This window comes from Mobula hypostoma, chromosome 15 (assembly GCF_963921235.1).
Source record: "Mobula hypostoma chromosome 15, sMobHyp1.1, whole genome shotgun sequence".
NCBI classification, from domain to species: domain Eukaryota; kingdom Metazoa; phylum Chordata; class Chondrichthyes; order Myliobatiformes; family Myliobatidae; genus Mobula; species Mobula hypostoma.
This window is the reverse complement of record NC_086111.1, coordinates 71,664,998-71,679,323: the sequence shown is the minus strand read 5'-3', so window position 1 is coordinate 71,679,323 and position 14,326 is coordinate 71,664,998. Positions and strand designations below refer to the sequence as shown.

The 14,326-nt window shown below is 45.2% G+C and overlaps 1 protein-coding gene across 2 annotated transcripts in view; it reads right to left on the bottom strand.

The window, feature by feature from the left end:
* Positions 1–14,326, bottom strand: part of mgll (monoglyceride lipase) — a 120,785-nt gene that overhangs the window by 54,242 nt on the left and 52,217 nt on the right. Inside the window, exons 4-5 of one of the 2 annotated variants that reach the window (XM_063068240.1) lie at positions 13,184–13,320; positions 2,432–2,605 (exon numbers count right to left, since the gene is read on the bottom strand). In XM_063068240.1, the coding sequence (XP_062924310.1) occupies positions 2,432–2,605; positions 13,184–13,320 (311 nt within the window). The remainder of the gene's footprint in view (positions 1–2,431; positions 2,606–13,183; positions 13,321–14,326) is intronic. The other variant, XM_063068241.1, reaches the window with a different exon arrangement.

Here is a 14,326-nt window from a genome sequence, read left to right as displayed (position 1 = left end):
ACCAGTCTCAGTCTAAAAATGGCTTGCCTTGTAGATGTTAACGTTTTAATCCTGACCCATTTCAACTATGGGCTAACCCAGCAATTCCTCAGACTGCGTTGGTCATTGACACAAATTACACATTTCGATATTCTGATGTACATGTGACAAATAAAGCTTATCCCTTATCTGTAAATCTTTAGCCTCATGTACATAGAACATTACAGCACAGTACAGGCCCTTTGGCCAACTGTGCTGACCTTTTAACCTACTAAGATCAATCTAACCCTTCCCTCCTACTGTGTCCGGTGCTCCCGATGCGGCCTTCTATATATTGGCGAGACCCGACGCAGACTGGGAGATCGTTTTGCTGAACACCCACGCTCTGTCTGCCAGAGAAAGCAGGATCTCCCAGTGGCCACACATTTTAATTTCACATCCCATTCCCATTCTGACATGTCTATCCAGGGCCTCCTCTACTGTAAAGACAAAGCCACACTCAGGTTGAAGGAACAACACCTTATATTCCGTCTGGGTAGCCTCCAACCTGATGGCATGAACATTGACTTCTCTAACTTCCGCTAATGCCCCACCTCCCCCTCGTACCCCATCCGTTATTTATTTATATACACACATTCTTTCTCTTTCTCTCCTTTTTCTCCCTCTGTCCCTCTCACTATACCCCTTGGCCATCCTCTGGGCTTGCCCCCTCCCCCTTTTCTTTCTCCCTGGGCCTCCCGTCCCATGATCCTCTCATATCCTTTTTGCCAATCACCTGTCCAGCTCTTGGCTCCATCCCTCCCCCTCCTGTCTTCTCCTATCATTTTGGATCTCCCCCTCCCCCTCCCACTTTCAAATCTTTTACTAGCTCTTCTTTCAGTTAGTCCTGACGAAGGATCTCGGCCCGAAACGTTGACTGTACCTCTTCCTATAGATGCTGCCTGGCCTGCTGTGTTCACCAGCAACTTTGATGTGTGTTCTTCCTACATCACCCTCCATTTTTTTTTATCATCCAGGTGTCTAAGATTTTTTTTAAATGCCCCTAATTGTGTCTGCCTTTACCACCACTCCTGGCAGGGTGTTCCATGCACCACCAAAACACTGTGTAAAGAATTTACCTCTGTCATCCCCGCCACCCCCCCCCCAATACTTTCCTTCAATCACCTTAAAATTATGCCCTCTTGTATTAGCCCTTGGAATACGTCACAGGCTGTCTACTCAATTAATGCCTCTCATAATCTTATACACCTCTATCAAGTCACCTCTCATCCTCAGTTACTCCAATGAGAAAAGCCCTAGCTCACTCAACCTATCTTCATAAGACCTGTTCTCTAATCCAGGCATCATCCTGATAAATCTCTGGAACCTCCCTAAAGTTTCCACATCCTTCCTATAATGAGGCGACCACAACTGAACACAATGGTCTAAGCAGAGTTTTATAGAGCTGCAACATTACCTCACGGCTCTTGAACTCAGTCCCCCGACTAATGAAGACCACACACCTTATGCCTTCTCAATCACCCTATCAACTTGCATGACAACTTTAAGGGATCTCTGCCGTGGACCCCAAGATCCCTCTGTTCCACCACACTGACAAGAATCATGCTGTTAACCTTGTATTCAAATTCGATCTTCCAAGGTGAATCACTTCACACTTCTCTGGACTTGACTTTATTTACTTAGAGAGACAGCCTGGTAACAGGCCTTCCTGGCCTGCGTTGCCCAATTACACCCAGGTAACCAATTAACCTACTAACCTGTGTGTCTTTGGATTGTGGGAGGAAACGGGAGCACCCAGAAGAAACCCATGAGGTCACGGGGAGAACGTACTAACTCCTTATAGACAGCGGCAGGAATTGAGCAATGGCTGCTGACACTGTAAAGTGATGCGCTAGCCACTGTGCTGCCTGGGTTGAAGTCCACCAGCCACTTCTCAGCCCAGCTCTGCATCCTGTTAATGTTGGGTTGTAACCTTGGACAACCTTCTCCATCTATTGCTCTCATAACTTCACCAACTTCTACCAGGCCACTCTTCAGCCTCTGGCGTTCCAGTGTATGGCTCCAATGCATACTTCCGAGTCCTAGCCCCAGCAGACTTTTGTGCCTGCAAGCTCCGCACACTGCTTGCTTATCCACTGCTTTCTAACTTCTTGATTCAAGGACGTATCAGAGTACTGGTTGTAAAGTAATTTGTTTCTTTGTGTTTCACCAGATGTATTCTAGTTCAAGTTTATTATTCAAAGTTCAAAATAAATTTTATTATCAAAGTACATGTACGTCACCATATACAACCCTGAGATTCAATTTCTTGTGGGCATACTCAACAAATCTATAGAATCATAACCATAACACAATCAATGAAAGACCAGCCAGTTTGGGTGTTCAACCAGAGTGCAGAAGACAACAAGCCGTGCAAATACAAAAATAAGAAATAATAATAAGCAATAAATACCAAGAACATGAAATGAAGAGTCCTTGAAAGTGAGTCCAATGGTTGTGTTAACATTTCAGTGATGGGGCAAGTGAAGTCGAGTGAAGTTATCCCCTCTGGTTCAAGAGCCTGATGGTTGAGGATGGTTCCTGAACCTGGTGGTGTGAGTCTTGAGGCTCCTGTACCTTCTTCCCGCTGTAGCAGCAAGAAAAGAGCATATAAACAACCAAATAAAACGTTTCTCCAGATAACGGTGCATATCACACACGGCACATAAAACAAAATATTACGAAAAATAAGTTAATAAAATGTAATTCAAAATGCGGCACAGGTAAATAGTAAACAGCTTGCTGTCCCAGTGACAAGACCTCAGTGGTGGTAGGGTATTCATTAGGTTCAGAGCCCGAGGATTGTCAATTGCGATGTCAGCATTAATTCCCCATTCCTTTGAGTCTCTACAACAGACAGTGCATGCACAGAAAGACCCTGGCAACAGTGGCCACACCAATCCACGGACCCTGCTTCAACCTTAACTTCAGGTAGTACAGTAGTGTCGCGGCTAGTGCAATGCTTCCGAGTGATCGCTGACTGGGGTTCAATTCCCGCCGCTGTCTGTACTGAGTTTGTACGTTCTCCCCGTGACCGTGTGGGTTTCCTCCGGGTGCTCTGGTTTCCTCTCACAGTCCAAAGATGCACTGTTAGGGTTAGTACATTGTGGGCACGCTATGCTGGCGCCAGAAACATGGCGACACTTGTGGGCGGCTCCCAGCACATCCTCAGAGTGTGTTTCTTGTTGACACAAATGGCACACTTAGACCATAGGACAGAATTAGGCCATTTGGCCCATCGAGTCTGCTCCACCATTTCATCATGGCTGATCCATTTCCCTCTCAGCCCCAATCTCCTGCCTTCTCCCCATATCCCTTCATGCCCTGACTAAAAAGAATCTATCAACCTCTGCCTTAAATACACCCAATGACTTGGCCTCCACAGCCACATGTGGCAATGAATTCCACAGATTCATTCGCTCTCTGGCTAAAGAAATTCTTCCTCATCTCCATTCTAAAAGGACGCCCCTCTCGTCTGAGGCCGTGGCCTCTGGTCTTAGACACTTCCACCATAGGAAACATCCTCTCCACATCCACTCTGTCAAGGAAGGCCCTTCAACATTCGATAGGTTTCAATCAGGCCACCCCTCATCGAAACCCATTGAATTTCTTTCCACATTCCAAAGACACATTGTTAGCGTTAGTAATTTTTGGGCGTGGTATGTTGGTGCTGGAAGCATAGCAACACTTTGGGCATGTCCCCAGTACATCCTAGGACTGTGTTGTTGATACAAACAGAATATCTTACTGAATATTTTGATGTATGTACGACAAATAAAACTAAAACTAAACTCTTTACTTTCAGGCGCTGTCCGTATGGAGTGTGCACGCTCTCCCTGTGACTGCATGGGTTGCCCTGGGTGTTCCAGTTACCCCACCCCATCCCAAAGATGTGCAGATAGGCAAGTTAACTGGCTGCTGTATTTTGACTAGTGCATGAGTGTGTGGTGGAATTTGGGCCAAGTTAATGGGAGATTAAAATGGGATCTATACAGGCAAAGTGTAAATGGGAGGTTGGTGCTAGCGTGAAATCATTCAACTTCAACACTTGTTTCTATACTGTCTCCCTTTATAACTCAACGACTGTAATGAGATAATGAGCAGATAATCTTTTATAGAGCCGTTGTTTGAGAGATAAATACAGGTACATGAAGATCCCATTCCTAAGACAGCAGTGGAAATACTGATACGTCATATTACTGCTGTTGAGTAAATAACCCAGGTCGATCCCAACACTTCATCTCACTACTTACTTCATTGACTTTCTTAGAAGCTTGCAGAATTCAGCATTTCACCAAAATCTTTGACAAACTTCTGAAGATGCAGATCGGACAGTATCCTGACTGGTTGCATCTCGACCTGGTATGATAAAACCAATGCCCAGGGATGGTAAAAACTACAGAAAGTGGTGCATATAGCCCAGTTCATCACAGGGAAACTCTTCACCACCATTGAGCACATCTACAAGGAGCACTGCCACAGGAAAGCAACATCCATCATCAAAGACCCCCACCATCCAGGCCATGCTCTCTTCTCGCTGCTACTATCACCTGGCAGAACGGTGTGACCTCAGATCCCACACCATCAGGTTCAGGAACAGTTATTACCCTACAACCATCAAGATCCTGAACAGACGTGGATAGCTTCACTCAACACAACTCTGAAATAATTCTATGACCTACAGACTTATTTTCCATCAGACCATAAGATGTAGGAACAGAATTGGGTCATTCAGCCCATCAAGTCTGATCCACCATTCCATCCTTACTGATCCATTATCACTCTCAACTCCATTCTCCTTCCTTCTCTCCCTAACCTTTGGTGCACTAACTAAACAAGAATCTAACAATCTCTGCTTTAAATATAACCGATGGCTTGGCCTCCACAGGTGTTGGTGGCAATGAATTTCACAGCTTCATCGTCCTCTGTCTGTAGAAATTCATCCTCATTTCTGTTCTAAAGGGATGGCCCTCTATTCTGATGCTGTGTAAATACCAGCAAGCAAATTAATCTCAATGTAGAATATGGTAACATATACTGTATGTGCTTCAATAACAAATTTACTTTGAATTTACTTCCAGCTCCCACCACCCATTAGCTCCTCGCTGGCTAACCCACTGCCATTTGGAGTGGATATCTGTGATCTGAGTGTGCTTGTTGGCACACTAGACAAATCAGATATTAGATTCACTCCCAAACACACTGGGCAATGCACACCCAGTGGAGAGACTGCGGAGGTAAAAGCTGGCGCCCTTTCTGCCTTGTGGAGTTCCCTGTTCAGGGGGCTGAGAGAATGGAGCCAGACCAGCGCAGGAACAGGCCCCTCGGCCCATCGTGTCTTGGCTGACCATGATGCCAACCTTCCCGCTCTGAAGAAGAGTGGGCAGGGACTAAAGGAACAGATGATATTCTGTGCATTGCATCTGCTCCAGACCTGATCATACTGCTTTCTGCATTCTCTCAATGGCTCAAAGGTCAATCAGAGGATGAATTAATCATTAAGCAACATCCCCCTCGCCCCAGGGGCTCCGGCTGTTAAACGAATGCACGGTTAGCTTTCTTGCTGCAAAAAGCACCAGAACTAGTCAAAGAGCTAATAACAGAGATGTCCTCAGCACCCGAAACATCAGGACTGGGCTGAAATATCCACAAGATCCAGGAAACCGGATTAACAAATAATTTCAACGTCACTGCAGCAAGCTGCCTTCTGATATCTAATTAGCCACAATGTCTGGTAATTAACACTTTGGAGCACACATGCAGGGGTCGAGCCACTGTGATGTTTCAGGATGAGAATGCAACACAGCCTTGAGGAATATTAAGGTACAAATGTGATATATAAAATTATGGCAGATTCAGAATTTTTTTAAATCAAGGATCAAACTTATTCATCATATACATTTACAGGTATTAGGAAATAGCTGTGGTATGTTATTCAGGGTGTGACGTGCAACAAAAATCAATAACATTCAACAATTATAACGAATAAAGAATTAAGCTTAATGGAAAGGGTCCATGGCATATCAAAGATCGGGAGCCCCGATTTAGAGTTACAACACACTAAAAGGTCCTTCCAGCCCAGTGAGCCCACGTGGCACAATTGGACCTATGTGACGATTTAACCCTTCCAAGAGGACTGCAACTTCGTCGTATAGTTTGGAGGCTTGCATGCCTCAAAGACCTGGGGAGCTATGTTGGCTGGAGTCAGGGCTTTATGCTTTGGCTCTTGGTAGGGTCACCCACGCCAAACAGGTCAAAGTGTAGATAACAGACCAAGAGCGGTCCACCGGTCCTCTAGGTTCAGGGGTTCAGTTCAGGGCTAACAACCCTGATTGGTCAAAAAACAAATTGTTTTGGAAACAGCAGTGAAGAATCCTGCATCTGTGTGTGATTGAGGACCCTGATCCACACCTGGGGCACATCAGAGAAGATGGCCAAGGATAGATGAAGATAGAGGATCTTCATTGCTGCCCTAAATGCCTGTGGTATAACAGTCAGTAAGTTCGTAAGACTAATTAACCTACTATTGCCGTACAACTTTGGAAAGTGGGAGGAAACAGCTCGATGACCTACAGCTTATTTGGGAGAGTGAACAGGAGATAGAGAGGGGCTACAGGGAGTGAGTCACCCTGAGGCTGCAGGAGTTAGGTAAGTGGGTGACGGTCAGGGAAGGGATGGGAAGAGCTCAGATAGTAGAGAGCACCCCTGTGGCCACCTCCCTCGGTAATCATTATCTCGTTTTGGATGCAGTTGAGGGGGATGACCTGACTGAGGACGATCAAGGCGATCGGGTCTCTGGCACTGAGCCTGGTACGATGGCGCAGAAGGGAAAGAGGAAGATGAAGAATACGGTAGTCATAGGGGATTCCATAGTGAGGGGAACAGACAGGAGGTTCTGTCAGCCTGATAGAGATATCCACATGGTGTGTTGCCTCCCAGGTGCCAGGGTACAGGATGTCTTGGATCAGGTGCAGAGTATTCCGAAGGGAGAGGGTGAACAGCCAGAAGTCTTGGTACACGTTGGTACCAATAACATTGGAAAAAAATGGGAGGAGGTCCTGAAAAGAGAATTCAGAGAGTTAGGTAGGAAGCTGAAAAGCAGGACCTCCAAGGTAGTAATCTCAGGATTGCTGCCTGTGCCACGTGCTAACGAATGCAAGAATAGCACGATCAGACATATTAATGTGTGGCTGAGAATCTGGTGTAGGGGGCAGGGCTTCAGTTTCCTGGATCATTGGGGCCTCTTCTGGGGGAGGTATGACCTGTACAAAAAGGACAGGTTACACCTGAACCCAAAGGGGTCCAATATCCCAGCGGACATACTTAATAGAGCTGTTAGGGAGGGTTTAAACTAATTTGGAAGGGGACTGGAAACCAGAGTGATAGGGCTGAGGAAGAGGAAAACAGAAATAGATCAAAGATAGTGTGCAGAGATGATAGAAAAGACAAGCAGGGGATGAGGCTTAATCACAGCCTGTGGGATGAGTTACAGGGCAATAGAGGCATGGTGCAGTTAAAACAGAAAGCAACAAATACTGGACTGAAAGTGTTATATTTGAATGCATGCAGCATAAGGAATAAAATGGACAATCTTGAAATTCAGCTACAGATTGGCAAATATGAAGTCGTGGCCATCTCTGAAACTTGGCTAAAAAATGGCTGCCATTGGGAGCTGAATGTCCAAGGATATACGGTGTATCGGAAAGATAGGTTAGTAGGCAGAGGGGGTGATGTGACTTTCTGTATAAGGAATAATATTACATCATTAGAAAGAGATGACATAGGATTGGAAGGTGTAGAGTCTCTATGGGTTGTGTTAAGAAATGGCAAGTGTGAAAAGGACCCTAATGGCAGTTGAATACAGGCCTCCAAACAGCAGCCGGGATGTGGATTACAAATTACAGCAGGAGATAGAAAAGATGTGTCAGATGGGCAATGTCATGATAATCGATGGGGATTTTTACCTGAAAGTGGATTGGGAAAACTGGGCCAGCACTGGACCTCTAGAGAGATCATTTGTAGAATGTCTAAGGGATAGCTTTTCAGAACACCTTGTTGTTGAGTCCACTAGGGGATCGGCTGTGCTGGATTGGGTGTTGTGCAATGATCTGGAGGTGATAAGAGAGCTTAAGGTTAAGGAACCCTTAGGGAACACAGATCACAATATGATCGAGTTCACTTTGAAATTTGAGAAGGAGAAACTAAATTCCAACGTGTCGGTATTTCAGTGGAATAAAGGAAATTACAATGGCATGAGAGGGGAACTGGCCAAAGTTGACTGGAAAGGGGCACTAGCAGGAAGGACAACAGAGCAGCAATGACTGGAGTTTCTGCAAAAAATGAGGGAAGTGCAAGACAGATATATGCCAAATAAGAAGAGATTTTCGAATGGAAGAAAGACATGAACGTGGCTGAGAAGTGAAGTCAGAGCCAAAGTAAAAGCAAAAGAGAGGGCATACAAGGAAGCCAGAGCTAGTGGGAAGACAGAGGATTGGGGAGCTTTTAAAAACTTGCAAAAGGAAACTAAAAAGGTCATTAGGAAGGAAAAGATGAAATATGAAAGGAAGCTGGTGACTAATATCAAAGAAGATACTAAAAGCTTTTTTAAGTATATAAAGGGCAAAAGGGAGTCGAGGGTAGATATAGAACCAATACAAGATGACGCTGGAGATATTGTAATGAGTGATGCAGAGATGGCAGAGGAACTGAATGCGTATTTTGCATCAGTCTTCACAGTGGAAGAGATCTGCATTAAACCAAACATTCAAGAGTGTCAGGGAAGTGAAGTATGTGCAGTGAAAATCACAACTGAGAAGGTGCTCAGGAAGCTTAATGGTCTGAGGGTGGATAAATCTCCTGGACCTGATGGAATACACCTTCAGGTTCTGAAGGAAGTAGCTGGAGAGATTGCGGAGGCATTAATGATGATCTTTCTAGTATTGATAGATTCTGGTATTGTACTGGATGACTGGAAAATTGCAAATGTTACTCCACTATTTAAAAAGGGTAGGAGGCAGTAGAAAGGAAACTATAGACCTGTGAGCTTGATATCAGTGGTTGGGAAGTTGTTGGAATCAATTGTTCGGGATGAAATTGTGGAGTACCTGGAGGCACATGACAAGATAGGCCAAAGCCAGCATGGTTTCCTGAAAGGAAAATCCTTCCTGACAAACCTACTGCAATTCTTTGAGGAAATTACAAGCAGGGTAGACAAAGGAGATGCAGTAGGTGTGGTGTACTTGGATTTTCAGAAGGCCTTTGACAAGGTGCCACACATGAGGCTGCTTAGCGAAATAAAAGCCCATGGAATTACAGGGAAGTTACTAGCATGGGTGGAGCATTGGCTGGTCGGCAGTAAACAGAGAGTGGGAATAAAGGTTACCACTGGGGTTCCACAGGGATCAGTGTTGGGACCACTGTTTTTTATGATGTATGTCAATGATATGGATTATGGTATTAATGGATTTGTGGCTAAATTTGCAGATGATACAAAGATTGGTGGAGGAGTGGAAACAGAGAGCCTACAGAGAGACTTAGATAGTTAAGGGGAATGGGCAAAAAAGTGACAAATTAAATACAATGTTGGAAAGTGTATGGTCATGCACTTTGGTGGAAGAAATAAACGGGCAGACTATTATTTAGATGGGGAGAGAATTCAAAATGCAGAGGTGCAAAGGGGCTTGGAAAATCTTGTGCAGGATACCCTAAAGGTTAACCTCCAGACTGAGTCGGTTGTGAAGAAGGCGAATGAAATGTTGGCATTCATTTCTTGAGGTATAGAATATAAGAGCAGGGATGTGATGTTGAGGCTCTATCGAGCACTTGTGAGACAACACTTGGGAGTATTGTGTGCGGTTTTGGGCTCCTTATTTTGGAAAGAATATACTGACATTGGAGAGGGTTCAGAGAAGATTCACAAGAATGATTCCAGGAATGAAAGGGTTACTGTATGAGGAACGTCTGGCAGCTCTTGGGCTGTATTCCCTGGAGTTCAGGAGAATGAGGGGGGATCTCATAGAAACATTCTGAATGTTAAAAGGCCTGAACAGATTAGATATGGCAAAGTTATTTCCTATGGTAGGTGATTCTGGGACAAGAGGGCACAACTTCAGGATTGAATGACGTCCATTTAGAACAGAGAGGCAGGGAAATTACTTTAGTCAGTGGGTGGTAAATCTGTGAAATTTGCTGCCACGAGCAGCTGTGGAGGCCAAGTCATTGGGTGTATTTAAGGCAGAGATAGATAGGTTCTTGATTAGCCAGGGCATCAAAGGGTATGGGGAGAAGGCAGGGGAGTGGGGATGACTGGAAGAATTGGATCAGCCCAAGATTGAATGGCGGACCAGACAGAATGGGCCGAATGGCCTACTTCTGCTCCTATATCTTACGGTCTTATGGAAACCAGAGTAGCCAAAGGCAAATCATATAGACATGGGGAGAATGTACAAACTCCTTACAGACAGCAGCCTCAAAAAACATACTCAAGTACCTCAACAGGGACAGAAGAGTGAAGAGTCAGGGTAACAAATATGCCAAGGCATAGTAGTGTAGTATTTATCATAATGCTACTACAACGCCAGTTATAAAATCAGGGTTCGACTCCTGCCACTGTCTGTAAGGAGATTTGTACGTGCCCCTTGTGACTGCGTGGGTTTCTTCCACAGTGACTTGCGGACTGCTCAATCCTCACTAATTTGATTAGACGCAAACAATACACTTCACTGAATGGTTTGATGTACATATGACAAATAAAGCTAATCTTTTTATCCTTTTTGTCTTTTAAGGTTTAACAGGCTGCAGACCAGGCGCCGGTAAGTAGGATTAATATGGCAGGATGATGGCTAGCATGAACATGGTGGGTGGAAGGGCTTGTTTCCGAGCTGTGTGACTCCAACTCAACGTGCTTTGCAGAGAGGAATGATTGGCAAGCATCAGAAGGCAGAAGGGAATTTTCTTTCTTTATTGAGATACAGTGTGAAGGAGGCCCTTCCAGACTTTCAAGCCACACCGCACAGCAACCCACAGATTTAACCCTAGGCTAATCATAGGACAATTTACAATGACCAATTAACCTGCCAATGGTACGTCTTTAGACTATGGGAGGAAACCAGAGCACCAGGAGGAAACCCACGCGGTCACAGAGAGAAAATACAACCTCCTTACAGGCAGTGTCGAGAAACGAACCCGAGTCGCTGGTGCTGTGAGCATTGTGCTAGCCACTACGCCACCACGGAACACAATCTACAAACCATCTCTGAACAGGTTAGTGTAGGGAAGGGAGGAGATGGGGATAGGATGGGAGAGGGAGATGCTGAGGAAAAAAGATTGGGAATGATCTGTAGGAATATAGATTCTGGTCACTTAAGGCCAGATGGAATGGAGGACAAATGAGGAAAAGATGCACAGAGGGACCATGAAGAAGTTATAAAGCATGATATACATCCTTACTGATACCACCCCGAGATAGCCATCCTGAAGAATTTTTACCCACCAGACACAACTAGTTCCTCCCCACCACCACTCTCCTCCATCTGGCAGAACTGGACCTCACTCTCAATAACTTCTCCTTTGGCTCCTTTCACTCTCAAAAGAAGGGGCCATGGGCACTCACACGGCTCCCAGCTATGCCTGCCTTTTTGTCGGCTATGTTCCAAGCTCACACAAGTATCACTCCCCAACTTTTCCTACGCTATATTGACGACTGCATTGGTGCGGCTTCCTGCACCCATGCAGAGCTCGTCGACTTCTTCAAATTTGCCTCCAACTTCCACTCTGCCCTCAAATTTACCTGGTCCGTTTCTAACACCTCCCTCCCTATTCTCAATCTCTCTGTCTCTATCTCCGGAGACAGTTTTCCTCTGATTATTTTTTTATAAACCCACTGATTCTCACAGCTACTTGGACTATACCTCTTCCCACCCTGTAACTTGAAAAAACGCCATCCCCCTTTCTCTCAATTCCTCCACCTTCACCGCATCTGCTCTCAGGATGAGGCTTTTCATTCCAGAACTAATGAGAAGTCCTTCTTCATAGAAAGGGGCTTTCCTTCTTCCACCCTCAACACTACCCTCACCCACACCTATTCGATTTCATGCACGTCTGCCCTCACCCCGTCCTCCCACCACCATACCAGAGGTAGGGCTCCTCGTCCTCACCTACCACCTCACCAGCCTCCATGTCCAGTAAATTCTCCGTAACTTCTGCCATCTCCATCGGGATCCCACCACCAAGCACATCTTTCCTCCCCCCCCACTTCCTGCTTTCTGCAGGAATCGCTCCCCACGCGACTCCCTTGTCCATTTGTTCCTTCCCGCTGGTCTCCCTCCCGGCACTTATCTTGCAAGCGGAACAAGTGCTACACCTGCCCCTACACCTCCTCTCTCACTACTACTTAAGTCCCGAAACAGTCCTTCCAGGTGAGGCGACGCTTCACCTGTGAGTCTGTTAGAGTCATCTACTGTATCCGGTGCTCCCAGTGTGGCTTCCTGTATATCAGTGAGACCCGATGTAGATTGGGAGACCGCTTCACCAAGCACCTATGCTCCACCAGCCAGAAAAAGCGGGATCTCCTACTGGCCTCCCATTTTAATTCAACTTCCCATTCCCATTCCGACATGTCAGTCCATGGCTTCCTCAGTGAGGCTACACTCAAGTTGGAGGAGCAACGCCTTATATTCCATGTGGGTAGCCTCCAATCTGATGGCATGAACATAGATTTCTCAAATTGCCCTCCCCTTTCCTTCACCATTCCCATTTCTCTTCCTCACCTCATCTCCTTACCTGCCTATCACCTCCCGCTGGTGCTCCTCCTCCTTCCCTTCTTCCATGGCCTTCAGTCCTCTCCTATCAGATTCCCCCTTCTCCGGCCCTTTATCTCTTTCACCAGTTGACTTCACAGCTCTTTACCTCACCCTTCCCCCTTCCAATACTGCCTTTTCCTGTCCTGATGGAGGGTCTCATCCTGAAACGTCAAATGGTTCCTTTTTTTCCATAGATGCTGCCCGGCCTGCTGAGTTCCTCCAGCATTTTGTGTGCATTACTTTGATTTCCAGCATCTGCAGACTTTCTCTTGTTTTAGAGTTTTTACCTACTCTCTCGCCACAGATACACTTGTGAGAATAGGATCATGTGTGTGTTCAACCCATTTTATTCTAAAGACACTTACCATGGAGTGTGCCAACAGGAAGATCTTCAGATCTGGGAAACGGTATTTCATCATGTTGATGTGCTGTAGGCAGTCACGGACATATACACTGAAGTTAGGCACACTCAGGCGCTGGCCTTCACTCTGCCCGTGGCCAACTGCAGAAGGAGGCAAAGAACAGCAAGTAAGTTAGATTGAACAATTGGATGAGAAGGTCCTTCTGAAACAGAGCTTGGCATCCTTCTCAATCTTTGTCTCAAAACATTGCATGTTGGAGCCTCTTATATCCAGGTGTTCACAAAAAAACATAGGACATACACTCAGTGGCCACTTTATTAGGTATACCTGCACATTTGCTCATTAATGTAAACGCCTAATCAACCAATCACGTGGCAGCAAGTCAATGCATAAAAACATGCAGACATAGTCAAGGGGTTCAGTTGTTATTCAGACCGAATATCAGAATGGGAAAGAAATATGATCCAAGTGACTTTGACCGTGGAATGATTGCTGGTGCCAGATGGGGTGGTGTGAGTATCTCAGAAACTGCTGATCTCTTGGGCTGTCCGCTCAATCTAAGCCTCTTATCATCTTATCCCTAGCAAGTCACCTCTCATCTTCCTCCTCTCCAAAGAGAAAAGATCTAGCTTGCTCAGCCTTTCCTCATGGGACATACTCCCTGATCCAGGCATCATCCTGGTAAATCTCCTCTGCATCCTCTCCAAAGCTTCTACATCCTTCCTAAAATGAGGTGACCTGAATTGAACACAATGCTCCAAGTATGATCAGACTAGGTTTTTATAACACTACAACATATCATCACGGCTCTTAAACACAATCTCAATAAATTAAAAGTAGACTGATTTATCTTCCCTGATTTGATCCAGCTGCTCTCTCTATTTGGTTATAATTTATAACTACTGAGTTAAAAACAAACTTCACATAAATTGTGGAAAAAAGTACTGCTGATTGTTTCTATTCTTGCCAGTTTATCTTCTTTAGAGATGATTCATACTTTTCATTATCATTAGTTCAAGCCCTTAACATATTTTACATATTCGCCTCAATGTTCCAGTTTCCACAATTAGCCAGTCTGCCTTTAACTCCTATTAAGGTAATCTATTTTCTCATGTCTTTAATTCATTCCCAATGGATTTAGCCTCT